Source organism: Gopherus evgoodei, chromosome 10 (assembly GCF_007399415.2).
Source record: "Gopherus evgoodei ecotype Sinaloan lineage chromosome 10, rGopEvg1_v1.p, whole genome shotgun sequence".
Taxonomy (NCBI): Eukaryota; Metazoa; Chordata; order Testudines; family Testudinidae; genus Gopherus; species Gopherus evgoodei.
This window is the reverse complement of record NC_044331.1, coordinates 41338477-41365502: the sequence shown is the minus strand read 5'-3', so window position 1 is coordinate 41365502 and position 27026 is coordinate 41338477. Positions and strand designations below refer to the sequence as shown.

General features: G+C 53.9%; 1 protein-coding gene across 2 annotated transcripts in view; it reads left to right on the top strand.

Moving 5' to 3' along the window:
* ZNF609 (zinc finger protein 609) overlaps positions 1–27026 on the top strand; it is a 154337-nt gene that overhangs the window by 115132 nt on the left and 12179 nt on the right. For both annotated transcript variants that reach the window (XM_030577021.1, XM_030577022.1), the window contains exons 3-4: positions 51–276; positions 26878–26965. In XM_030577021.1, coding sequence (XP_030432881.1) covers positions 51–276; positions 26878–26965 — 314 coding nt within the window. The remainder of the gene's footprint in view (positions 1–50; positions 277–26877; positions 26966–27026) is intronic.

The window sequence follows — 27026 nt, the reverse complement described above, 5'->3', positions numbered from 1 at the left end:
GGTGCTCTCCCCTCCCCAGTGGTCACTGGTGTATTTCTCCTTCCCCTCAGATGGAGTCTCCGGTCTCCACGCCTGCAGTGTTGCCCTTGCATCTTCTGGTCCCAGTTGTCAATAATGACATCTCATCGCCATGCGAGCAGATCATGGTACGCACTCGCTCTGTGGGGGTGAATACCTGCGATGTGGCATTGGCTACCGAGCCGGAGTGTCTGGGTCCTTGCGAACCTGGCACCAGCGTCAACCTGGAGGGCATCGTCTGGCAGGAGACGGAAGATGGTAAGTGCCTTTGGAGAGCTTGTCTTTCCTCTTCTGCAGTTGGATTATTGTTTGTCATTGTCATAAACAGATAGCTAAGGGTTAACGTCTCTTTCACCTGGAAAGAAGTAATCTGAACCACCTGACCAGAGGACCAATCAGGAAACCGGATTTTTTTCAACTCTGGGTGGAGGGAATTTTGTGTCTGAGTTCTTTGTCTTCTGCCTGTATGCTCTCTCGGATGAGAAGTTTTTCTATTTCCTGCTTTCTAATCTTCTGTTTCCCAGTTGTGAGTACCAAAGATCAGATAAGGGTTTATATGTTCTTTTGTATTTACATGTCTATAGTTGCTGGAGTGCTTTGATTTGTATTCTTTTTGAATAAGGCTGTTTATTCATATTTCTTTTAAGCAATTGACCCTGTATTTGTCACCTTAATACAGAGTGACCATTTGTATGTATTTTTCTTTCTTTTTCTATAAAGCTTTCTTTTAAGACCTGTTGGAGTTTTTCTTTAGTGGGGAACTTCAGGGAATTGGGTCTGCAGCTCACCAGGGAATTGGTGGGAGGAAGAAGTCAGGGGGAGGTCTGTGTGTGTTAGATTTACTAGCCTGATTTTGCATTCCCTCTGGGTGAAGAGGAAAGTGCTTTTGTTTCCAGGACTGGAATTACAGAGGGTGGACTCCCTCTGCTTAGATTCACGGAGGTTGCTTCTGTGTATCTCTCCAGGAGCACCTGGAGGGGGGAAGGGAAAAGTTTTATTTCCCTTTGTTGTGAGACTCAAGGGTTTGGGTCTTGGGGTCCCCAGGGAAGGGTTTCGGGGGGGCCAGAGTGCCCCAAAACACTCTAATTTTTTGGGTGGTGGCAGCAGTACCAGGTCCAAGCTGGTAACTAAGCTTGGAGGTTTTTCATGCTAACCCCCATATTTTGGACGCTAAGGTCCAAATCTGGGACTAGGTTATGACAGTCATACCATTGTGTTTATTGCCAGATGCGCACGCTGCCACATCCCCAGCACTACCCTTCGAGGGCTAGGAGGGGGTGGGGTATTCTTGGAGGACTGTAGCTGGGATGGAAGAGGTTCAGAGGGCATGTCTCAAGGGTCACTTCAAAGTGTCAATCTATACAGCAAATCCAGTATCAGTAACAAGTGTGTTCCCTTAGCCCAGGGGTTGGCATCCTTTCAGAAGTGCTATGCTGAGCCTTCATTTATCACTCTAATTTAAGGTTTCGAGTGCCGGTAATACGTTGTAACGTTTTTTAGAAGATCTATTTCTATAAGGCTATAGTATGTAACTAAACTATTGTTGTATGTAAAGTAAATAAGTTTTTTAAAATGTTTAAGAAACTTTATTTAAAATTAAATTAAAATGCAGAGCCCCCCAGATCAGTGGCCAGGACCCGGGCAGTGTGAGTGCCACTGAAAATCAGCTCGCATGCCGCCTTCAGCATGTATGCCATAGGTTGCCTACCCCTGCCTTAGCTCATAGCCCAGACAGGGAATGGAAACACCCAGCGCCCAGTAGTGCTGTTGTCACGTGAATTAAAGCGCATAAAGAAGGGAGCGTACCAGGCTGCCTCCCTCTTTCAAACTGAGCTTTGTTCATGTTCGTGAATCTCTCGTAACCAGCGAGGCAGCAGGAGGCCCTTGCTGAGTAACTGATCCAGTCAAACTCTCACAACAGGCTATAGAAGATGTCAGGGTTCCAGGCTAAAGGAGCCTTTTTCTGCTGGGCACTGATCTGGTCTTGTGCACAAGGCCTGGCTTTGTGTTCCCAGTTCATGAGGGTTGATGAGGTTTAGCTGCTATTGAACCCCTGCCAGCACCTCTGTCCCAGGTTTTTAGAGAGCGCAGAGCATAGATCTCTCCAGGTGTGAGAGGCACAAACCTGTGCTCGTCCCTAAAGTTGAGACCAGTTGTCATCATGAGCTCTCTCCACAGCACAGTGCCTCTTTAACTGCCTCTGTAGGAATTTGTAAATCTGGAGGCCGCATGGTGAGCACAGGCCAGAGCAGTGTGCGCGCGGCATCCTGGTAATGCTGTGGGTGAGTTCAACTTCCCTTCAGCTGCCATTGTTTAATGGGGCAAGGGAGGGTGCTCCAAAGGCAATGCAGAGGTGCTTAGAGAGGAGAACCATTGGCAAGCCAAGGAAGTGGGCTTGGGCAAGCAGACCTTGCGAGGCCCAGGATGTGCATTCTCCTCAGGCCAGGTGCCAGGCTGGCTGAATGATGGGATTGGCATCACCTTCTCTTTGTGGTCTATTCCTAGTCTAGAATTACTATCTGTGTGCACAGGAGCCAGTCCTAAGGTACCTGCCTTTTTCCTGACTCCCTCTGAATTGGCTGTGTGCAGTGCTGGGGATTACTTTTCCGGGGTCAGTGTATTGAAAAGATCTGGAAGCAGATAGCCCACTGCTGTGTTTCCTTTGCATTTGCTTGGCTCAGAAGATTCTGGATTTGCCTTTTTGAAAATGTCTTTGTAGCTCATGAAATACAGGGGCTATTCGTGTGAACACCCACAAAATGAACGTTGAGTGAATGTCTCACAACTAGTTACTGAAGGAAGCACCAGAATGTGGCTCCTTGTTGGAAACTCCTCAGGCTTCAAAATTGGGTTGGAGAGTACAGAAGACCATCCTTCCCTATGAGGCCATGGCTACACTGGCACTTTACAGCACTGCAACTTTCGTGCTCAGGGGTGTGAAAAAACACCCCCCGAGCGCTGCAAGATACAGCGCTGTAAAGCCTCAGTGTAATCAGTGCTGCAGCACTAGGAGCGCGGCTCCCAGCACTGCAAGCTGCACCCGTAAGGGATGTGGTTTACGTGCAGCGCTGGGAGAGCTCTCTCCCAGCGCTGGCACTCCGACTACACTCACACTGCTTTGAAATTTCAAGAGTAGCCATAGCCTCGAGACTCCAACTGCCTCCTGTTTCCCAGGAGGCTGGAGGTACCTTGAGCATATCCTTTCATGTGGCACGTCTGGTCCCAGCTGGAACTAGGATGTGGGAACAGAACCCAGAAGGGGTGGTGGGAGCACTTAGTGACAATCAGATGCCTCAGAGAAGCTCATTCCTAGAAATGGACACCCCTGTGTCTGCTCCTCCCTCACTAATGTGTGTTGGGGACCTCCGGGGGCATAGGTAGTGCTCTTGTGATTGCTAGTACAGAAACTCCCTTGGTTGGCTCGAATGATCATTCCAGCTGAACTTAAACCTAAATCTCCATAGGCAGGGGTATGCTGCTGCTGTTCAGCCAGATGTTGCTTGTTCCAGTGTTGCAGGCGGAGGTTACGAGCCACATCTACAGCTTGTATGTAATTTTGCTGGAGTTTGTCGCTTTGTGTCAGTCTCCAGTACATAAAATGAAACATGGGCAAAACCAGTTCTATGCAGCCCTCAGTACCGTGTAAAGATCATGGGTTGGGCCCAATTCCGCAACCATTTTTTTAATGTGTGATTGGCCCATGGCCAAGTGGTGCAGCTATAACTGTGCAACTTGTTAGAATGGAGCATATTCCCACTGTGATGAGAGCGAGACCTGAAGCAGTTGGGAGAGGGGGAGCTTTGTGGGGTCTCACCTTAGAGCCTATGTCCCAGTGGGGTTCGGCCAGAGTGCTGAGGCAGGAAACTGTCTGTTCTGTGCCACTTCATCCCCTCCATGACTTTCTGTTCAGTTGTGTGGTTGGAAAATTTCATCAGTTTCGCGGCCAGCAAGGAATTGGAAGTGGCTTTCTCTGGTGCACCTGAGGAAGGAGGGAGCAACCGTGTTGCAAAATTAAACCCCAGCGGATTCCTCCTTTCTCAGCTAGTGTTGCTGGTGGGGAGGAGGAAGCAGGTACAGACCGTAGGCCCTGGATTGTGGAAGTCGGTGTGTGCTGGTGGAAGTCTGTGCTTGCAGCTGTCAGCCTGTGGCCCACGCAGCCTGTGGGATAGCTAAAACTCACTGAGAGTGCGTGAGGCAGCCGTGCTGCTGGCTGCCCTTTCCACTCTGTGCTCCTAGGATTGGATTGGGGAGAACTGGGAGAAAACATAGGGCTTTACGATGAGCCCTGCTTTGGGGTAGTTTTAAAGCACTCTAGTCTCTGTTGAGTTTCCAATCAGTTGCCTGCCAAGGTCTCTCTCTGTGAAGCAGACTTGGCAAACAGCCTTCACTTCCCTCCAGACTACACTAGGAGTCTGAGCTACTGCCTAGTCCCCACACATGTACTCTATCGCTTTGGTCCCACATATCTATGCTGCAGTCATTGCCTCACATTTCAGAAAAGCCACCTGTGCCTGCGAGGCCTGGAAGAAAAGCAGCTTGGCTGCACTGTGTGTAAGATCTCTTCCCCCTCACCTACCCCAAACTTATTTCCTGTCTGCCTGTAGGATCATGATCCTCTCCCTAGAGTCCGAATGTCAGGCTCTTGGTTCCTATTAGGGATGTAAAAGGTTAAATGGTTAACCGATTAACTGGTAAGCATTAGGCTTACCGTTAACCAACCTTAACCATTAACCCCAGCGGCTGGAGGAACCCTAGCCCCTGCTGCACCAGGCCAGCCGGAGGGACCTTGGTCAATGGTTAACCAGTTGAACAATATAATTTTAATAATTTAACTGGTTAACTTTTTTTTTTAACCAATATTTATATTCCTAGTTCCTATAGGGGAGCAGGCATCTTGTGCTAGCCCTATTGTCAGCCTCTCACTCGAGATGGACTCATCATTCAGATCAGGGCCAAGCAGGGCTTGACAAACCTACTCACCAGTGGTAAGTAGTAACCTCTTTCCTGGTGGGTGAGAGGGAACTGGGGGAAGCCAAGGCCATCGATTTCTGCAAGTGTAAGCTTTCACAGAAAAGAGAGAAATTAGGGATACTAGTAAAGAAAACCATTCCAGTGTGTCTTGATGCAGTGAGTTCCTGAGTCTGCCGATAGCCTCGGTGCCTCTGCTGCTTCTCAAAGCTTTCCCCAGGCTACAGCAATGTGAAGCTGACAAGACTGGTTAATTCACTGTTTTTGAGAGCCCTCGGAGCAACCATGAAACTGACAAATTGGATCTCCCACTCTTTTGTGTCAGGAAAGCCGTGAGCAGAGGCAGCGCTGGAGCTATTCACAGAGGAGGAGAACATAAAAAGAGTCTGGAAGCAGGGTTGAGTAGGGAGGTCACCAACTTCACAGCAGCAGCGAGGAGGTTGAGGGAGATGAACCCACCCTGCCCCATGAATAGTCAAGAGACTCTGGGGTGGAGAGGGAACAGCTGAAAGCTCCTGAGTTCTTCCAGGATGGGGAAGGCCTGATTGCTACACACAGCTCTCAGAGAAAGCTGCTGCAGCAGGCCGCCTGCTTCGTACAGGCATTAGTTGAGGCATGACGGCCACTTCCTACTGCACTCATTTCCAGTTCTCTCTTATTCAGGCTTAAACAACTCCTTTAGGCTCAGTGCCTGGTATTTCTTTTTCACTCCCCCTCTCTTCCATGCCTTTCCAGTCTGTGCAGTTCTGCAGCCTGTCTGCCTGTCCTTCTACATTATCCCTTTTTTGGCAACTATTGTTTCAGATCTTGCCTTGAAGGCATTCTGCGATTCCTGCTGCTTGGCTATTTTTAGTCTGCAATAATTCAATGAACTCTGCAAAGATCCTTCTCAGCCTGGCTCCTGCCGTCAGGAGCGATGGCTTTGCTGGGAGAGCTGTGTATCCGGTATTCAGGGCTCAAGTCCTGTTGTCTCCTAGAACTTCTTTGGATGAAGCTCTCCCTAAGAACACACCCACTCCACTTCTGTCCCCTTGCCTCCGCCCAGAGTGACAAGGTGTAGGGGCACTGCTTACTGTACTGCTGTAGGATTATGGCACACATCTTGCTTACATTATATGTGAGGCCAGGGCTTGCAAAATGCCCCAGATGCATCTCGAGTGACTGTTCCGTGACCCTAGATGTCCCCAGTGGGTAGAGGGAGCTCTTGCTCCCCTGCTGGTGGGTTGGGCAGCACCTCTCTCTCTTCCTCTTTTTATTTGCTTGATTAATTTTTCTCCGCCTCCTGCCCCTGCTCTGTGTTTGGTATCTCTTCTTTAGTCCGTCAGTGCTGGTGCTGCCTCTAGCGCTGCCCAAGCGAAACTCTCCCGCATTGACAGTTTCAAGTTGCTGCTTGGGAGGCGCTGTGGGCTGCAGTAGCACCCATGGTACCTTTGCTTAACTCCCCGTAGCCACAGAGCGGGGGCGGTGCTTTTACTGTGTGTCTGAAGCTAACGTTCATGGATTAAAATATCAACCCCACAGTTAGCTGATTGCAGGAAGTGTGTGATGTCAGCTGTGTGGCTCCCTGACAGGGAGAGGGGTTTGTTGCAACATATGAACTGTTGTTCCCAGCTTCCTTGCACTGTTTCCTGAGTGGGGCTGATAGATTCATATGTGTGGGGGCTGTTTTATACCTGGATAAAGACTAGTCTAACCAGGCACAGGACTGAAAGGGCCCCTTGCTTCCTTAGCTTAACTGCTAAGCACTTAGTCCGGGGAGAGATGGCCTCTCCTGACATCCGGTAAGCAGCACTCAGGCCGTTTCAGGCACTTGAACCCGAGACAGAGGTGGAGAGAAGCTCCTAGCAGGATCACTGCAGCCTGCTTCTGTACTTGGGGAAGCAGCAAGATGTTCCCTCCTCACAGCAGCTACAGAACGTTGTTTGCTCCAAGTTCACCGCAGTCTTCCTGAAGAAGCTGTTGTGAGTTCCCAGCACTGTGTGCTTGTGGATTCTGACCCATGCCCTTCCCAGGTGAGTCTCAGGGCTTGTCTACACTTGCAGCTGTGCTGCTGCAGTGCTTAGTGAAGATGCTACCTACGCTGACAGGAGAGTCCTCCCATCAACACAGCACCATCTACCCCAGGGATTAGGTTGTTAGAACTGCTTTGCTTTGGAGTGGATGCGGTTTGGAGTGTAGACCCGCCTTAGCCTAGGCCCCAGTGTGAGACAGTGCCATGCTGTGTGCTGAGTGAGAGGTGAGTGGAAGGCTCTGACGTGGTGTGTGACAAGTCCCTGGCAAACTGACTTTGCATCAGACCTGTCCCTCGGTAATCACTCCCACCTAGGCCTTCCTGCACGCTCAGAGCTCCTGACCGCATGTTTAATGGCATCAGTGTCCCTTGGAAACTTTTGGCTCAGGTTCATCCCTGTGATTTTAGCTTTGTATGTCACAGCACTCTGCTCCCTGCTGTATGGCAGTGGTTGTACTTCCTAGGTTCCTCATTCTGGGCGACCCCTCTTTGAGTGGCTGCTGCCCCTCCCTGCCTCTCTTGCCCGCCCAAGGAATGCATTGTGTTAAATGCCTTTCATGGGAGCAGCTGTCTTGGCAGTTTCCCTAATTCTATTAGGTGTGATTCCGATCTGCCAGAGCTATTAACAGATCTAACTATACTGGAAAGCAGTGCTCTGCTTGCTACCTCGTTAGCTGCTGGGTTTCCTTTCCCTCTCGCTTTAATTAACTTCACCTGGAGTGGAGTGCACCAGCTGGGCAGAGCCTCCTGGCCCCCACTCACCTTGATGTGATGGGCATGACCAAGCCAACTCCTGCAGTTTCCTATCCCAGTGCCATGGAGACTTGCCGTGGAAACACCTCAACCAATAGCAGCTTCATTTTGAGCCAAAACAAGCCATTGTCTGACTTGCAGACCTTCATAGCAACGAGGCTCACCGCATGGCAACAGCAACTGCTGCACAAAGGAGACTTCAGAGCTCTCTCCCCTGATCTGTTTCTTCTGAGGGGCAGGATGGGGACTGCTCAGGGAGAGATGCAGAGGGCTTTGCTTTCTCCCTTGGCCCCCTGTTTATTGTAAGTGGCGGTTCTGTTGATATTAGACCAGCAGTGGCTCCAGCAATACACCTGGGATCCAGGTTTGAATCAGTGCTGCTCCTGTGCCAGGGGCTCTGATGGCAGGGCAGAGAGCTTTAGGGACCAGCAGCACAGGCCGGTGCAGTCAGAAACACGGCTGCTTACAGGGAGCAGTGAAAAGCTGCAGAGCCCTTGCTCGGAGAAAATTGCAAGGATGTATAAAAACATGTGGTGTTCTTCTGTGCCCCCACCTCCTCTCTGCCCTGACACGCACCCTTCTCAGTACAGAACGCGGCTCCTCTGAGCACCTTGGTCTGACATGGCTCTCCAGCCCCACTGACTTCCCTTTCTCCACCGCATCAAACTAGTGTCTTGGAGCCTTCCAGGCTCAGCTACTGCTGCCCCTCATCTCCTAGTATTGCCTCCTACCACCCACTCTGCTAGTGATGGCAGCCTCAACTTATCCCTTCCCCGCAATTGTCTGCCTCTGAGCTTTCTTGCCTGCTGCACTGTATGCATGGCACACCTCTCTGAGCTGGCCTGGATTGCCTTTCCCTCACTTAGATCCCCCCTGGAGACCTACTGTTTCTGCAGTGCCTACAAGGTACCAGCTGGCCCCATCATGTGTCTCACCTGGCCAGTTCCTCCTGTCTATGGAGGGAGGGGTCCAGAGGGACACACAACTGGGGTGGGAGACCGAGAGGGAGAACGAGCTGAGAGTTGTGCAGCAAGGCTTGGTAATTCTGAACACAAATTAGCCATGTGCCTGTCCTCTCCTTCCCCCGTATCACACCATCTGTGTGGTGGGCTACCCTCAGCCTTCCTCTGTCTTTCAGGTTTGGGGGCTTTTCACGGGCTGGGAGCATCTCTCTCTGTGTTTGGAAAGTGGCTAGCATGGAGTGGGAGCTGCCGCATTCGAGGGCCAGCATGGCATCTCCATTCTAATCATAGTGCCCAGCAGAGATTCAGCACTTGCTCTCTGAGGAGTTTTGCTGTCCCAAGGGGAGATGGATCAAGGCAGGGAAATGAAGCACACAGCTGGGGGAGGGACTTCTCGAGGGTTGCACTGCCAGTGAGGAACTGAGCCCAGGAGTCCAGGTCCCCTCCTTTAACTCCTAAGCATTGGATTACATTCACTGGGTATCTTACAAGGAGATCCATGGCACTAAATTTGTTGTCCCGTGCTCCTAAGCTGTTGTCCCATGCATTTCCAGTGAGCTTGCCAGGCTGGGGACTTAGCTAAGCCGCGCTGGGTTCCTCTCCGCTGCCACCTAGATTGGGTCGGCTGCTGTGGGACGGGAGCTGACCCAGCCATTTGGAGCCTGCTGGGCTGCACTCCGCTGCTGCTCTCTGCCCTGCCTGCAGGGCCTCGAGAAGCAGAAGGTGCTGGCTGTGGATGGCAGTAGAGGTAGCTTTGGGGACAGTGCTCTGAATGGGTAAATCCCCTACTCAGGGTGGAGCAGTTCAGCCTCGCCCCTAGCAGCCATGACTGGCTTACTTGTCCTTCCCCGAGCCCTCCTCTAGCCCCTACTTGCCCTCACCGTGGCTCTCTGCACTCGGCAGGCGTGTGGCTGAGCCGAGCCCTCCTTGAAGTGAGGTTCAATCCCAGGTCCGAACTGGTGCTCAGCATGCGGTCACCGGATTCCAGCACTGGCTCAGCTGCGCAGGGTGCAGACGCCCTTCGCCAGCAGTGGTCGGACGGAACTCCCAAGGGTTGGGCACCAGGGAACAGCCTGTGCAAGTGGCTCCTCAGCAGGAAAGTTGACTTTGAGCCCCCTGGCCCCATGGCGACTAGCTGCAGGGTTTGGTAAGGGGGTTCCCTGCAGAAGGGAGGCACTTGCAACCTTTCAGATCTGCCTGGTACTGAAGGCCTGATTTGTGGGCTTGAGGAATGGCAGAAGGACATGGGAGACCAATTGCCTGGGCAGGGGTGTGTTGAGAAAGGGACTCCTTTCCAGGTGGCCCCATGGGGATCAGAGCTTGGCCCAGTGCTGTTTAATGTCTTTATCAGTGACCTGAAGATCATCGCTGATAAAGTTTGTGCATGACATACACATTGGGGGAGTGGTAAATAGTGAAGTAACCAGTCACTGAGTGACCTGGATCGCTTGCTAACCTGGGCACAGGCAAACCACGTGCATCTCAATACAACATCTGGGACAACTGCAGGCCATTCTGACTGGATGGGGGCTCTGTCCTGGGAAGCAGGGACTCTGAAAAAGATCTGGGGGCTGTGGTGGATAATCCGCTGAACATGAGCTCCCAGTGTGATGCTATGGCCGTAAGGGCTCATGTGATCCTGGGACGTGAAAACAGGGGAAGCTGGCGGAGGAGCAGAGAGGTTATTGTACTTTTCTTTGGCATGGATATGACTGTTGCTGGAATCCTGTGTCCAGTTCTGGTGCCTACAATTCAAGGAGGATGGTGACAAATGGCAAAGAGTTCAGAGAAGAGCCATGAGAGTGATTTAAAGGATTGGAAAAAATGCCTGATAGTGATAGGTCAAGGAGCTCAGTTTGTTTTGCTTAACACAGAGAAGGTTAAGGGGTGACTTGATGACAGTCTGTAAGTACCCACATGGGGAGCCAATATGTAAAAATGGGGTTTCAGTCTAGCAGAGTGTGACGAACTGGGAATGTTCATAATGTTTTCTCTGAATACTGTGTTGGTGCCTCAGTGTCCCCATAGCAGTTCTTAAGTAGCTGGCAGAACAAAGGGCCAGTGCACCTAAATGCCTGACACTCTGTCTCCTAGCAACTGATGGACTGGGCCCCTCCTCTGCAAAGGTGCCAGCTGAAGGTGTTGGAGACAAAGAGATCAGGTGACCTCCTGGCCCAGGAAAGGGGCTGAGCAGAGAGGAGGGGCTGGGGGGGGGTTAGTCTGGAGCTGGCTGGGGTCGAGGAGTGAACTGCAGACGTGGGGGGGTCTGGCTCACTGCCCCCCAGAATGGACCCAGCTGAGGGGTCCTGTTCGCTGTACCTACAAGCTCTGTTTTAGACCCTGTTCCTGTCATCGAATAAACCTCTGTGTTACTGGCTGGCTGAGAGTCACGTCTGACTGCAAAGTGGGGGTGCAGGATCCTGTGGCTTCCCCAGGACCCCGCCTGGGTGGGCTCGCTGTGGGAAGCGCACGGAGGGGCAGAGGATGCTGAATGCTCCAAGGAGAGACCCAGGAGGTGAAGACGTGTGAGCTTCTTGCCCTGAACTAGTCTGCTCCAAGGGAGAGGAGGCTCCCCAAAGTCCTGCCTGGCTTTGTGGGGAGCAGTTCCAGAGCATCGCCTGGGGACTCCATGACACAGAGAAAGGTCTAACACCATCCAGTGGGAGGAAGTTGAAAAGAGACAAATACAGAGTAGTGGTCATGGTGGATTCTCCTCCTCTGGCAATTTTTAAATCAAAACTGGATGTTTTTCCTCAAAGATCATCTCTCTGGATTATGGTGGAGCCGGTTTCTAGCCTGTGCTGTGCAGGAGGGGAGATTGGGAGATCAGATCTCAGCGGTCCCTTCTGGCCCTGTCCTGCACAATCACAACATACTGCAGTGTTGCTTACCCCAGGGAATGGGCTGGGGAGTGCCTCCCACCCCTTCCCAGGCTAGGTCCTGGCTTCAGGGAGTTCACATGCAGACAGGGAAGGAGAGAGCCTTATCTCCCTTTCCAGATGGGAGCTTTGGCTTGGGGGGTGAGGTGGGCTGGTTGTGGATTGCCATGGCCCACTATGGGGAAGTCTGTGGCAAAGCAGGGATTGAACCCAGATTCCTGGGACCCCACTCAGTGCCTGAACCACAAGCCTTCTCATCCTCTCCTTGAGCTTGAATGTTCTCCCTCCCCGGCATATGCCTCTGACTATGGCTAATGGGGGAAGGAGCTCGGATTCCTTCCTCTCACACCCTGAGGATAAGAGATTTGTTCCTGCCAGGTGGTATTACCTAGTGGTTAGAGCAGAAGGCTGAGTCTGGGCTACAGATTCACTATGACCCTGGACACGTCTCTTCACCCCCTTGTAGCTGTCTCCTTTTTCCTAGATCCCAAGACCAGATGGGAGCACTGCGCTCAGCACAGCACAGGCCAGAGACCTGCCCTGCAGTAATCGCTAGGGCAGATCGCTTAGTAAAACAGCTGGTCTCGATTGCAAAATGGCTGATGCTGGGCACCACGTCAGCTCCAGGCTTCTTTCTCTCCCGGGGGCTCACACTGGGAGTCAGGGCTCTGAATTGGGTGGGTGGGAGGGCCACGCATGCTCTGCTCTGGTCCAGGCAGCGTAAGTGAGAGTTTGGTTTGTGACTTTGGGGCCAGGCTTGGCTCCACTCGCAGCCCCATCTGCGCAGGTCTCGTAGAAGGCAGCCCTGTGGTTTCCCTCAGCCCAGCCCGGAGACAGCGAAAGTGACAGTTGCAGTCACTAGCAGCAACAACTTCTCCTCAGCAGCAGGCCTGGCCCTCCAGAAGGGGCCCTGATGGTTCAAGGGCTGTGGGCAGGTGACTTTTGTCCCACCGTAGGGGGTGCCACTGATCCCAGCCCCATCCCCCTCAGATTGTGGGGCCCCCTGCTCTCTGTTAAAGCTCATAAGTCTAGCAGCGCATCCCGATGGCTCCTTGTCCTCGCCGAAAGCCGGGGTGCTTTGAGTGTGTCTGCGGTGGGCTGGGGCAGCTTGGTGAGGGAGTCAGCACGAGGCGCTGGCTTTGGCGATGGGAACCTCCAGGTGAGGCAAAGGGCTGCAGAGCAGAACCAGCCCCTCCTGTCCTCACTGCAAGTGTGCTGCTGAGCACCAGGCCCTGCCATCGGGGTGTCCTGTTTCTGCTTGCCTGGGGGTAACCGAAGCTATTCATCGCCCCCCAATTACACGCCCACCCTGCTACATACAGCCCTGATTTACAGAGAGAAGGCTTGGGAGCCTGATCCAACCAAGCGATGCTCTCCTAGCTGGGTATATTCACTGGAGACTGCTCTGGAGGGTGGGACAATCACTTTGGCCCTTTGCTTGGCAGAATTGACATCCCCCCACCCCCCAGATCCCTACCTGGCTCCTCGGGAAGCACTACCAAACGCCCTGCACCGGTGAGCTCCTCACTGGTGCTTTGGGGTTGTGATCCCCCTGGAGCTCTAAGGCCTTGCTTTCCTGCTGGTGCAGAGGTTCAAGTGCAGCTCTCCCGGCACACCCTCCTAGGGCAGACGCAGCAAAGCAGTGCTCTGGGTCATGCAGGGCTGGGTATGTGACAGAGTGCTCTGCAGGGGCAGCTCACGCCTATTCCCTCACCAGCCTTGCTTTGCTGCGTCTACACAAGGGCTTTCGCCTGTGTAAAAATTGCACCCTTAACCAGCATTGCTGTCCCAGCAAAGGTGCCAGTGAGGACCTGGCCTAAGCTGTTTCTCCAGGCAGGGTGAGGGGCTAGAAGGGTTCTAGAGGGGTGGGTTTGAACTTGGGTTTCAACCCCGGTGGGCTCGATAAGAGGCCGGCTATGCTGGGTTATCGCTGTTGTGGGGTCTCTTGCTCTCCTCTCTGGGCGTTTGCGGGTCCTGAGTGCTGGCCTTGCTCCTTCCTCCTGGTTCTGGTTACTGCTGAGGGTGTGGCCACCTGGGTGTGTGTCATGTTTTTTGGGATGGGCAGAGCACATCAGCCTGTGACCGAGGTGGGGTGAGGACTTTCCTGTTTGTTAGTGGTGATACAGTGGCACCAAGGCCCCAGCTGAGCTCCAGGCCCGTTGTGCTGGGCACTGTGCAAATCTGGAGTAAGGGACAGGGCTGCCCCAAAGAGCTCACACCCTGAATAGACACTGTATGCAATGGGCAGGAGAGGATGGAGGTGCAGAGAGGAAGGGGCGGTCACCGGCTCACCCAGTCAGCCATGGCAGAGATGGCACAGAACCCAGGACTCTTGAGTTGGAATCCAGTGCCCTAGGGGGAGGGCTCCTACTTAAGTGGGGTGTATGTCTTCACACGTGTATTATAGGGTGCTCTGCTATTTTCTAGGCTCCTGATCTCATACCCAGATGCCAGCCTGGGCTGCCAGATGCTCTCAGCTGGCAGCAGTGTCTCTCTAGAGAGGCTAATAGATGCAGTAGCATAGGATGCCTTGACAGCTTTCTCTGGAAGGGTTTTACAGACATTCCTAAACTTGCGGTGACTGTACTGTGGGGCCAGGCTGCAGACGGGTCACCTGTGTTTGTATGTGTGAAATAATGAGGGTTGGTTTGGGTTACATGGCTTTCCGGAGAATCACAAGATTGTTTGGTTTTTTTCTGGGTCAACTGATGATGAATCCTGTACTTGCTTCATTCTGTACTGATCTTACTTAGAAATCCCCCTCTATCCTCTGACACAGAGATGGAGAGTGGTTCTAGTCACCGTGACAATCTGGCCTCGCCCCTGGACCACACTGCCTCAGACCAAATCCCTTGGGAGGGTGTATTTAATCTGTGCACCTGCACATCCTGCAGCAGGCCCTTGGTCCTGGAGTTCAGGGGAAGTTCTGGGGGGGAAGGCTTCTGCAAGCAGGCAGGACTGAGGCTGTTGGTTTCTCCTTTCCCCTTCCCATTCAGACACTTCCATGGCCTGAGACGTGGAGCAAAACTGGAAATAACAGAAGCCAAGCAGCTAGCCCCTGAATGAAGATGAACTCAGGACCCGCTCCCTCTGGTCCTAGTCCAGCCAGCTCTCAAAGCCATGGGCCCGTTCAGACAGTTGCTGATTGCAAGCTGTGAAATGATTGTGCTAAGTGAGAGCCATCCCCCAAGGGCTGATCCATCACTGTCATCTCACACCCAGAAATCTGCAACCCCAAGCGCAGACTCAGGTGACTAGAGATCAGTTCTGCTCTCAAAGATCATTGCAGGCAAATGGAACAATTTTCCAGGCGGGCATTGAGGCAACTTCAGCTGTCAGTGCTTGTCTCGCTGGGTGCTGGAGCCCAGCTCTCATTAGCGCGCTTTCTTCTAGGCTTATAAACCAAGCTGCTCCCTCTCTTCATCTGCACTGCCTCCCCTGACCAACCCTGTGGGGAGAGGGCTCTGCACCTGGCTTGTTAAATGCAGGCCATGCTGATGGGGCCCCTGCATATAGATCCCAGGAAGAAAAGGCAAGTGGTGCCAGCTTCCACCTTGCCAAATGGGCAGCAGCTGTGTGCTGTAGGTATTCTCCCCATCTCTCTTCTCTCCTGACTCACCCCTGGCCTGCTCCACTCACCAGCCATCTCACCCGGTCCTCTGCCCTCAATTCCCACCAGGTCCTGCCCCTGCACCCTCTGCCCCTGCCTCCATCTCCTGTCTCCTCTCCCATTGCTTGAGTCAGGCCCATCTCTACTGCACGCAGGATGTCACTTGCTCTAAGGCCCTTCAGTTGCTTAATTCTGCTGTAAACTCCCTGCCCCTCCGTGCTCAACAAGGACATGGTGTCACGGAGTCACCAGGCGATGCTCTGGAACTGCTCCCCACCAAGCCAGTCAGGACTTTGGGGAGCCTCCTCTCCCTTGGAGCAGACTTGTTCAGGGCAAGAAGCTCACACAGCTTCACCTCTTGGGTCTCTCCTTGGAGCATTCAGCATCCTCTGCCCCTCTGTGCGCTTCCCACAGTGAGTCCACCCCAGCGGGGTCCTGGGGAAGCCACCGGGTTCTGCACCCCCACTTTGCAGTCAGACGTGACTCTCAGCCAGCCAGTAAAACAGAGGTTTATTCGATGACAGGAACAGGGTCTAAAACAGAGCTTGTAGATACAGCGAACCGGACCCCTCGGCTGGGTCCATTCTGGGGGTCAGTGAGCCAGACCCCCTCGTCTGCCCTCAGCCCGCTCCAGACTAACAACCCCTCCCAGCCCCTCCTCTCTGCTCAGCCCCTTTCCCGGGCCAGGAGGTCACCTGATCCCTTTGTCTCCAACACCGTCAGCTGGCACCTTTGCAGGGGAGGGGCCCAGGCCATCAGTTGCTAGGAGACAGAGTGTCAGGCATTTAGGTGCACTGGCCCTTTGCTCTGCCAGATACTTAAGAACTGCCATGGGGACACTGAGGCACCAATACAGTATTCAGAGAAAACATTAAGAACTTTCCCAGTTCGTCACACATGGGCATTGCCTTGATCTCTCTGAGCTGCTGTCATGGTTACAGGAATAGCTGCACCTCTGCTCCGTTCTGGTCTCCCTGAACGTACCCTGGGGTGTTTGGCCTCTATCCCAGACCTGTCTGAATCTCTCTGGTTCTGCCACTCATACCAGGGCCTGACTGTACTGACTGTGCACATCTGGCAGGCCCAGCTGAGTTCGGGCACCTGTGACTAGTGATGGTGGCCGACAACCTGCTGAAACCAAACATGTTTTATTTGCTAGGTTGTAGCAAAGCATCGGTGAGAGAGAAAAAACAAACACCCAAGGATTTTCAAACAACTGCCCACCAACCTGCATATTTAACCATGTCTAATCTGCTTCCCCACAAGCTATAGGAGATCAGCTAAAGGAACAGAACTGAGCCAGTGTGCACTGGTGTCACAAGTCCACATCCCCTGGGTTTTTGGGTCTCTGCCTGGTTCTCTCTCTGGCCTACCTTGCTCAAACCTTGGGGGCCAGCCAGGCTCGAGCCATGATGGCTCTGCACCTCCTCAGTCTCAATGAGAATGGGCCTCCTCTCCCTTTCCTTGGGTGGGCAGGATCTGCTCCCCTCAGCCCATTTGGGTGTCAGAACTGTTCCCATGTGATACAGACCCCCTATGCTGCCATCCGATCCAGGGGCAACATTCATTACCAGAGAGCGCCTGCATCGTCACAGCTGCTCTGTAGGCTTCTAGCTAGTGGGTGTCCTGCCTCCTACACAGGGTGTTGGTGTTACAAGGGGCTGTTAGCAGAGACCATCTCTGTGGAGCTGGCTGCATAGCTGCATCTAGCTGGGCAGGAGGCTGCACTGAGATACCCTACAGAACAGGTTAATCAGACTCTTTTGCCAGGACCACGCTGGAGCTAGCCAGGAGCCTGAAGCCCAAGCACACTTTTGCACCTCCAGCCCTCTTGTGTAAGTGGCTCTAATTGCATTGGTTGGTATCTTCCCTGCTAGCTGCCTAGCAGCTGCTTGTGGGCTGAGTTCAGAGCAGTGAAGCTAGAACAGGGCCAAGAGAGAGCAATGGGTTAGCTCTGCAGGCAGCACTCCTGGATCTGCGCTCTGACCTTTTGGCACAAGTACAGGCCTCATCAGACTATGCTCTGAGCACTGTGGGTGGAGGGTGAGAGCCTAGCCCTTTGTCTGTCATGCTGCCAGCGCTGGCCTTAAACCAGCCTTCCCTGAGATGTACCAGTGCTGGTGGGGGGCCCCACAGCGTGTGTGCTTTGCTTTTCCTGCCATATGGGCACCATGCCCCGTGGAACGTGAGTTCTGCTGCTTCGATCGCCACCTCAGAGGCTCTCTCTCGGGTGTATGTGCGGGTTGCCTGGGAAACCTCTCTGATGTCATTGCTAATAGATCCCAGCCGATGCAGGTTGGGAATGTAACAGCCGAATCACAGGAGCGCTCTATTTTTGTTCTGTAACTTAATGGAAGTTCCAGGAGGCCTGATTTGCTGGGTTTGGCAGCTCCACGTTATCTCCCTCCCTGGGGAGCAGGCACTGCTGGAGCTGCCGGCTGGCACCGGGAGTATGATGTCATGGTGCACAAGCACTTGTGTTGGAGAAAGATGGATGCAAAACACAGCTCAGCAGAAAATATGAGTCGCTTCCTCAAGGGCTGAAATGTAGCCTGCCTTTGGGCTGGAGCGGGGTCTGAGTACACAGTGCCCAGCACCGCAGCATGCTGATTTCTTTTGTGCAGGTTGTTTCTCCTGTGCTGCAGGTGTGCACAGGTGGAAGGATGCAAACTGCTGACAGCCCCTCCTTATCAGGTCACAAACCAAAAGTCGTGAGATGCTTCTCAGAAGTGCCCCCAATGGGAGCAGATTGGGCTTGGGTCCGAGCACAGGACTGGGACTCAGGAAGAGAGTGTAAATCTAGCTCTGCCACGCCTCGCTGTGTGAGCGTGAGCATTTCACTGAGGTACAGACAGGGCCAGTTCCCCAGCTGCAGATTGGAGATAACTCACTCTTTGAGGTCTGGGGAAGATGCAGAGAAATGTTGTTACACCACTTGGAGCTGGTCATCCCTGCCACCGCTGGCTCACTTTGGGTCACTACTGTCCCTGGGACTTGCCATTTACACTTTTTCTTGCAGACTCGTCATTTCTGCTGCTTTTGTCTCCCGCCAGGGAGAAGCTTGCCCTAGAATCAGTGCCTTATTTTCTAATCAGATCCTAGACGGGGATCTCTCCACTTCCCTTTGTTTGGCATTTCATTCTCATGCCAGACACAACCCTCCCCTCCCCTGGCACCAGCATTAGCACTTAGCATCTGGGAACCCCAGCTCTGTAAGCTCTGAACACTTTAAGGAAGATGTCTTTGGCTGGTGTTTCATTCTAGAGAGTGGTTTTGTGACCTCAGGGAGAGGAGAACAGATGTCAAATAGATGCCTGTGAAAACATGAACATCCTCGGTAATTCAGGTGTGATGCAGCCATCCCTGTGATGCTAAGGAAGAGCAGCCTGGAGGGCAGCTGCCACTGAATGTAGACTCAGCAAAGAATCCTGTGGCACCTTATAGACTAACAGACGTTTTGGAGCATGAGCTTTCGTGGGTGAATACCCACTTCGTCGGATGCATGCACCCATGAAAGCTCATGCTCCAAAACATCTGTTAGTCTGTAAGGTGCCACAGGATTCTTTGCTGCTTTTACAGATCCAGACTGACACGGCTACCCCTCTGATACCTGAAAGTAGACTCTGACTCAGTGACCACACATCCTTTACCTTCTATTCTTTGCCTGGCCTCACGGGCTTCTTGTCCTGGAGTCCACAGAAGAGCACTGATCTGGAGTAAAGAGGAGGCAGAGTCATGAATTGGAACCCACTTGAGATGCCGTCAGCCTGACTTGACATTGCCTCCTGGAGCATGAGAAAGGCTGGGTAGAAGTGGGGAAGGGGGATGCAGCCACTTCTGAGGACAGAGAGCCAAGGGGCTGTGCCCAGGTACGTGGCGGGGAGGCACTGACTGCACAAGCATGTGCAGTGGCTGCTCTGCGCCCAGCCTAGGCCTGGGGAGCCTGTTGTGTGGAGAGGGGAGTGCAGTGGGGCAAAGGAGAACAGCTTCATCGCTCTTTGCTGCAGTTCTCCGCCAAAAAGCTGGGAGGGCTTTGGGTTACCATAGACCCCTTGTCGCCTATGCTCCCCAACTGCTGAGCAGGAGGGGAGCACATACAGACTAGCCAGCAGCCAGGTTCGCTGGTCTTGTGACCTACTCTATGTCCTTGCTTGGGATTGGGGCGGGGAATGCAGTGCTGGCCTTATTCCACTCGCAAACCCACTCAGGTGTAGCTTACGTCCCCTATATAGGGGAGGTAATAGGAAACCAAAGCAACATCTCTGTGAGTTCATTTTCCTTGCAGCTGTGGCCAGGTCTCCATCAGTATGGGTGAACAAATGGCTGTCCTGAAACACAGCGTTACACTGTCCCTGTCTCCTGCAGAGACTGAACCCCTACTTGCTTGATCAGCAATGAGGGCTCACTGCTGCACCTGTCCACAAAGGGCTGGCAGCTCTCCCACTGAATGAGAGGGGTGCTTTCATCCCTGGGCTGTGTGGAGCACCTTCAGTGCTGCGAGGGGGCAGCTCTGCTCCTGTCCAGTCATCCCCAGGGAAAGCCCCTTGAATTGCATGAGGCTCTCCGAGAACTCTGGCTTCAGCCTGGAGCAGCTCTGCAGATGGCTCTAGTTCAGGGGTCCCCAACGCGCTGTCTGTGGGCAGCATGGCGCCCGTTGGGGCGTCTAAGTGAGCCCATGTACTGGCTGGCAGACAAACATCTGCTGAAATGCCGCCAACAAGCTGCGTCATCCAGAGGCGTCGCCATCGAAATGCTGCCAATTTTTTGCGGCATTTTGGTGGTGATGCCTCTGGATGATGCCACTTGTTGGCAGAATTTCAGCGGCGACGCCTGTTGACTTTGCCGCTTGTCAGCGGAATTTCGGTGGATGCTTGTCCGCCGCCATGGTCCTCTGTGGCTCATCATCTGGCAGGTGGTTGGGGACCACTGCTCTAGTTCATGCTAAAAATGGTGTGGTCCAGGGTGTGGAAAGAGTGTGAGGAGTGGGGCAGACAGGACAAAAAGAAAGCAGCATAGCGTGCGGGAGGTGGAAGCAGCAGCCAGCAGCACTGGGTGACTGGAGTAGGGTGAAATGGTGCCATGACAACCAGACTGGCTGGCGGTGTTCATTCCAGGGAGTGGTTTTGTGACCTCAGGAAGAGAAGGGATAGAGAGGGGGAAGGGATAGCTCAGTGGTTTGAGCATGGGCCTGCTAAACCCAGGGTTGTGAGTTCAATCCTTGAGGGGGCCACTGAGGGATCTGGGGCAAAAATCGGTACTTGGTCCTGCTAGTGAAGGCAGGGATCTGGATTTGATGATCCTTTGGGGTCCCTTCCAGTTCTATGAGACAGGTATATCTCCATATATAAGACAGGCAGCGAGATTCTGAGAACAAGGTGGACAAATCAAAGGGGAGAGCCAGGAAGCGGCAGCACAGGGCCCCGAGGTGGGATGAAACTGGAGCCCCAGTGGTGGAGGGGGAGAGGCACGGTACAGCCTGCGTAAACTACCCAGAGCAGAATAGCTCCATTCCCCAAGGCCAGTGTCATGTCCAGGGCAGGTCCAAACCTCCTGCCTGCATGGTTGTGTGCGTCACTGTTGCTCTCCATTGCGTTGACGCAGCTCCACTGTGCTGTGTGCTGTTAGTGCATGAGCAGTGACCCATGCTGGTCTCTGGGGGATGCTAGAGAGGGTTCCCGGAGAGGAGCCACCCCCTGCACTCGCTACTTTTGGATTGGCCTTGCTGGCTCCACCGCTTACCCTGGCCACCTGCCCTTGAAGCAAAGGAACAAGCTGGAGGCCTGTAGCCAGTTCCTCCTGTTGGCAGAGCAAGAAAGTGTCCCAACACCCCCCACCCAGGTCAGGATGTATGCTGGGGAGGGTACCCTACTCTGAACCAGGGGTAGGTCCCTGCCTGCCCAAGACTTGCTGCTCTCTGCAGGAGGGAATCACCACTCGGTCTCTGCTCCACGAGGCCTGTGCTGTGGGGCCACAGCAGACCTTCATCCACTCCCTCCCACCCCATGCAGGAGGAGGCTGCCTCTGAGCCCAGAGTCTGATCAGTGAAAGGAGCACCTACCCCCCGAGTAGGGACTGCAGTGCTGGGCTGGCCTTGTTCTGCCGCTTTCCCGGGGCATCGCCTGAACATACCCTCCATGTCCAGGAGCCAATGGTGGGAGGGCTGTGTTCTGTACCCCTCCTCAAACACCGTTCCTCCTGCACCAGTGCGCAGGGAGTACTGTGTTAGTACTCGTGGCCTGGGCCCCTGCACTGGCTTCCCTCTGAGCTGCTCTTATGGGGCTGATTCCCCCCCCCCCGCCCCCCAGACTGGGCCAACTCCAGGCACTCTGAAGGGGAGGGGAGGTGGTCTGGAATTCCCACACCCCACTGGCATCTCCCCTAGAAACACCCACAAACACAGAGCTCCTGTGAGCCCCAGCATCCCACTGGGGTGGGGTGCCTGGGAATTGTTCCCCGACTGCTATTGCCCTCATCCCATGGTGGATGGCGACGTGGGGCTGCATCCTGCCTTTGCTGAGCCTTGCCCTGGAGTTGTTAACGCCCAGGGGAGGGCAATTGAAAGCTGTGATGGCTGGAGGCACACTAGTCTCACACTGCAATCAGGCTGCCCCATGGGGCCCCAGGAACGCTGCCCTCGTTATCTGCTGGCTCGAGGGGACCTAACGAAGTACCCTCAGCAGCGCTTTGCCATGGCTGTGCTGTGAGTTGCTGTGGAAGGCAGGGCGGGATTGATGGCACTGGCTCAGCATAAAGCTGCTAACGAGCCATCCCTGGGGTTTACATTGTCCTTGCTCGTTGCCACTGGAGTAGGGTGAGTTTTGTGCAGCTGGGTACCATGGATTAAACGTAGGGCAGTGTGTGAAAGAAGGGTTAATGGTAGCCCCCCCGAGGGTGTCTTTGTGGAGGGAAAAGGGGTGGTTGCAGCCGCTTCTGAGGGTTCTGGCTTCCTTCAGCTCTCATCTCTCCCCTGTGATCATGGCAGCGGGAAAGCTGCCAGAACGTCCTTCCTAATCCACATGCCAGCCAGCGCAGGGATGTGAGGAGCCCCTGGCGTCTTGTCACACAATTAACTTCTGATGTTCCACAGGAGAGCGGAGCAGGAAGCCAGTACTTAGGCCGTAAGGGACATGTTTTCTTCAAAGAGCTCTTGAGCTGGTGTGTGCTGAATACCGGCTCCTCCTTAGGGACCTCTTGGGTGGGAGGCGGAGAGTAGCTGATCCTGGCTCAAAGGGGCGTTCAGTTCCCCGGCTGATGAGAGGAGAGCTGGAAGGCTGCAATGAGCGGCTGGGGCAGGGTCTGTGACCCTGCCCCTGAATTCCAGACCAGCAAAAGGGGATCCCTGTGTCACGGAGTCCCCGGGCGATGCTCTGGAACTGCTCCCCACAAAGCCAGTCAGGACTTTGGGGAGCCTCCTCTCCCTTGGAGCAGACTTGTTCAGGGCAAGAAGCTCACACAGCTTCACCTCCTGGGTCTCTCCTTGGAGCATTCAGCATCCTCTGCCCCTCCGTGTGCTTCCCACAGCGAGCCCGCCTCAGTGGGGTCCTGGGGAAGCCACCGGGTTCTGCACCCCCACTTTGCAGTCAGACGTGACTCTCAGCCAGCCAGTAAAACAGAGGTTTATTCGATGACAGGAACAGGGTCTAAAACAGAGCTTGTAGGTACAGAGAACCGGACCCCTCAGCCGGGTCCATTCTGGGGGTCAGTGAGCCAGACCCCCACGTCTGCCCTCAGCCAGCTCCAGACTAACCACCCCTCCCAGCCCCTTCTCTCTCCTCAGCTCCTTTCCCGGGCCAGGAGGTCACCTGATCCCTTTGTCTCCAACACCTTCAGCTGGCACCTTTGCAGGGGAGGGGCCCAGGCCATCAGTTGCTAGGAGACAGAGTGTCAGGCATTTAGGTGCACTGGCCCTTTGCTCTGCCAGATACTTAAGAACTGCCATGGGGACACTGAGGCACCAACACAGTACTCAGAGAAAACATTAAGAACTTTCCCAGTTCGTCACACCCTGTAACTGTGACAGCGCTAGAGGTCATTCCCCTGCAGCCCTACCGCCAGCTGCCTCCACTCTCTGAAGACACTGCCGGTGTCATGAAGGGCCTGTTAACATGCCATCGGGAGCTGTGTCACCCGGGCCCCAAGGGGTCTGAAAGCAGGACTCCCTCTGAGTCTCCTCACGCTGACTGTGGTAAAGGGGATGCCTATAGGATGTAGGCCCTAGGCTCTTTGCCCGGCCTCTGTCCCTCCCCCTGTGCTTGGCGGTCACAGTTCCATGCAGCTGTGCTGAGGCTGTCTGCTCACAAAGGGGCCAGGGATTGAAATCATGCATCTAAGGCAGGGACACTGAAATGTTTCTTGTCATAAGCCTGTAACAATGAACAGGTTGGGGCCAGTGAGAGGCTGAAGATGATGGTTCTAATCTCTGTCCTTGGGTCACTTGCCCAAGACCTTGGTAATGAACATGGAGAGAACATGTGCTTCCTATGTGCAGTTCCCCACTTACACACTTTACTCTTGGATTTGGCCATGGGACTGGGAAACTCAGGTGGGCAGTTTCACTCCCTCTTTCTAAGCAGTTTCACTGCATTATTCTCAGACCTCACCAGGGTGGCTTTGAACATTGAGGGACCCCCTAACATCCCCCCTTTTCCATCGAGCGTGGATCCCCCTTCCAATGATCAAGATGGGCAAGGCAGGGCAGTTTTAGGCCTCAGGTGGAGAACCCCTGTGTGACGAAGTGGGAAAGTTCTTGATGTGTTATTTGAATGCCGAGTGGGGAGTATTAACCTGGGAAGGTTGCAGAGGAGTTTTGCTGGTATGGCCTGCATTGGGGAAGGGAGCATACCTGAGCATGTAACATGAGAACCCAGGAGGGAGGTTGGAGGCCAGGTAATACCTCTGCCCGGGAAACTGGACAAAGGACACAGAGGCCCGGGGAGGCTCACGGCTGGAGGAAATTTCAGTTTGGAGCTGACTGGGAAATGGAGAGGGCAAGCCTGACCAACAAGGCTGTGGCCTCCCCAGGGCCCCCAGATGGACCGAACTACAGGGGGGCCTGTTGTCTGTATCAGCAAGACCTGTCTTGGACTGTGTTCCTGTCATCTAAATAAACCTTCTGTTTTACTGGCTGACTGAGAGTCATGGTGAATTGCAGGAAGCTGGGGGAGCAGGGCCTTGTCTCCCCCAACTCCATGACACCCTGCATTAGCGTTGTGCTGTTTGTCTGGTTTATAGGCTTTTCCCTGGGTCACATCTTTCTAGTATCAAAGTGCCTCACTGGCTAAGCAGCACGCCCTGGCAATTCTCCTGGGAGGTGGGGAGGTCCCCTCTCCGTTTGATGGGCGAGGGTCAGAGGGGTCACGCAGAAATTGATGGCAGTCACTGAACTTGAGTCCTTTATGCAGATCTTTCCTCCACCTGCTGCTGCTTGTGTTGCCAGCGTGACGCGGGAAAGGTTTGAAGGAAAACTAAAAAATGGCTTTTCCTATTGCACCCCCAACCCTGGAGCCCTTTCTGTTCCTAGACTAGGCTTTAGCTCCTTCCTTTCTCAGGTAAAATAAAGCCTGTGTTTTGGGTCTCAGCTATGTGAGTGTCCCTTGAGTCACATAGTATTTCTCAGCTGTCTGCTGGCACATTACAGCAAGGGAAATACGGACCAAGATTTATAAATGTGCTCCAGGCACAGCTGTTCAGGACTCGCCAAGCTCCATTCATCTTCTGATGCTGTGTGGCTATATATCTAGCTGCGTTCATGTGCCCTTGTAAATGAGATTTCTATCTCCCAAGTTCTACCTTGTGCAGATAAATGCGCTCCGTTCAATGGACTCTGCTCCTGTTCAAATTAGTTATGCAGTAATCGGAGCAGGCCATTGCTGGGAGGAAATATCCACTTGAGTTCTCTCTGCTAATGGCCCGAGATTATGTAGTGTAATTGCTTTCTTATGGATGGACGTACAGCCCGCTGGCCACAAGAGACCTGAGACGATGGGATTGCTGGAGTAGACTCCAGGCTGGGAGTGAAACTAGCTGCCCCATGCAGCATGCAAGGAGAGATTGGAAGATGACTGAGCGGAGTGCTGGCTACCTGCAGCAAAGGCTGGGCAGGTCTTGCATCCCACAGTATTTCCTTCTCCTGCTGACTCTACACTGCCTTCTTCTAGGGTGACCAGATGTCCCAATTTTATAGGGACAGTCCCGATATTCGGGGTTTTGTCTTTTATATAGGCACCCACCCCGATTTTTCACACTTGCTCTCTGGTCGCCCTACCTTCTGCAGCCCCTTTCAGCCAAGGGGGGCTGAGTGCTTTCTAGTGTTTAAGCCTCCCTGTAATCCTGTGAAGTAGATTATCTCCATTTTATAGCTGGAGAGTCCCTCTGGGGCTGAGGCCAGGCAGCCCAGGGGTGTGTAGGGCTGTCACCCAGTCACTTTGCTTCACTTCTTGCCCTGTTGGGGCTTCCCTGCTTTGACTGCCTTTGGAACAGAAGGGCTCATGAAAACCTTCTGTGGCCAGCGTGATCACACTGTGCCCATGTGATGGGCTCAGTCCAGCCAGCACTGCTGGCCTGGCCAGATTTAGGGGCAGCCCAGGGCACACAATGAACTGCAGCTAAGGATGGGAAGCTGGCCCTCTGCTGAATTCTGTGGCAGAGCATGACACCTAGTGGCCAGAAGACTCTGCATTCACCAGCTGTTCACAATATCCCTCTTCCTTTCAGTCCCCAAACCATTCACATGGTGTCGCCAGCCCCGAGAAATCAACAATTAGATGTTTAAAAATAACACATGTTGGGTCTTCCTCTTTGCCTTCTGGTGTCTAAGCTATTAGGGGGTCACTTCCCAGCTTTCCTCCCCTGCCACAGGGCTAGCCTGCTGAGATTCTTGGGTATTCCTATGACTCCGGAAGCTGGGGCTTTCAGAAGCACCCTGTATATGGTGGGAGTTGTGCTAAGATGGCATGTGTACCCCTTGGGCTGCACGACGGTGGCACCGACCCGCTGAGGGCTCTGGTGTGGTCTGTCGGGTGGGAGGAGGAGAAGTCTGTGTGTTGCTAGTTGTGGGGCCCTAAGGCGGGGGGGCAGGGGTGCAATAGGCTCAGGAGCTGCACTGTACTCCTGTGCCACTCCCACACTCATGCTGAGCCAATTGCTTCTCTGAGCTCTGCTCCCTCCCCAGGATGAGACCCTGCTCCCTTTGTGTGTGTCCCCTGCCCCACCTCCCTATGGGGCCCTACCCCTTTGGTGGGGTCACCTCCTCCCTGTGTTCTTAACTCTGCTCTCAGCCACCTGTGACCACTAGGCTTTGCCGTCACAGCTCCAGGGCAGGGAGGGAAAAGTGTGGGCCCTTGAGCTAACTTCACTGGTGGTGCAGCTGAAGCCCCTCTCCAGCAGGCCACCTGCTCCCCTCCCTGCTGCTGAACAGCCAGGGGTGGGCCCGAGCACCAAAGCAGATGCCTGGTTCAGCGCCTTGCCCACCGCACTGCCACTGAACCAGGCATCTGCTGTGGTGCTGGCCATGGCACCGGGTGGGGCGGAGCTGGGCCCTGGCTTGGTGCTGATCCCAGCTCCCACCCAGAGCGCAGGTAGGCCTGTGGTGGGTGTGGAGCTCTTCGCCCCAGCCCCTGCAGTGTATAGCCCCAGTTCCCAGAGGGGCTGACAGTGACCCATCTCCTTGTCTTACAGGTATGTTGGTAGTTAACGTGACCTGGAGGAACAAGACGTATGTGGGTACGCTGCTGGATTGCACGCAGCACGACTGGGCACCCCCCAGGTAAGCATCGAGAGACTCAGGTGCCGGTCCAGGGACCCTCGACAGTAGAGTGTCCTTGCAT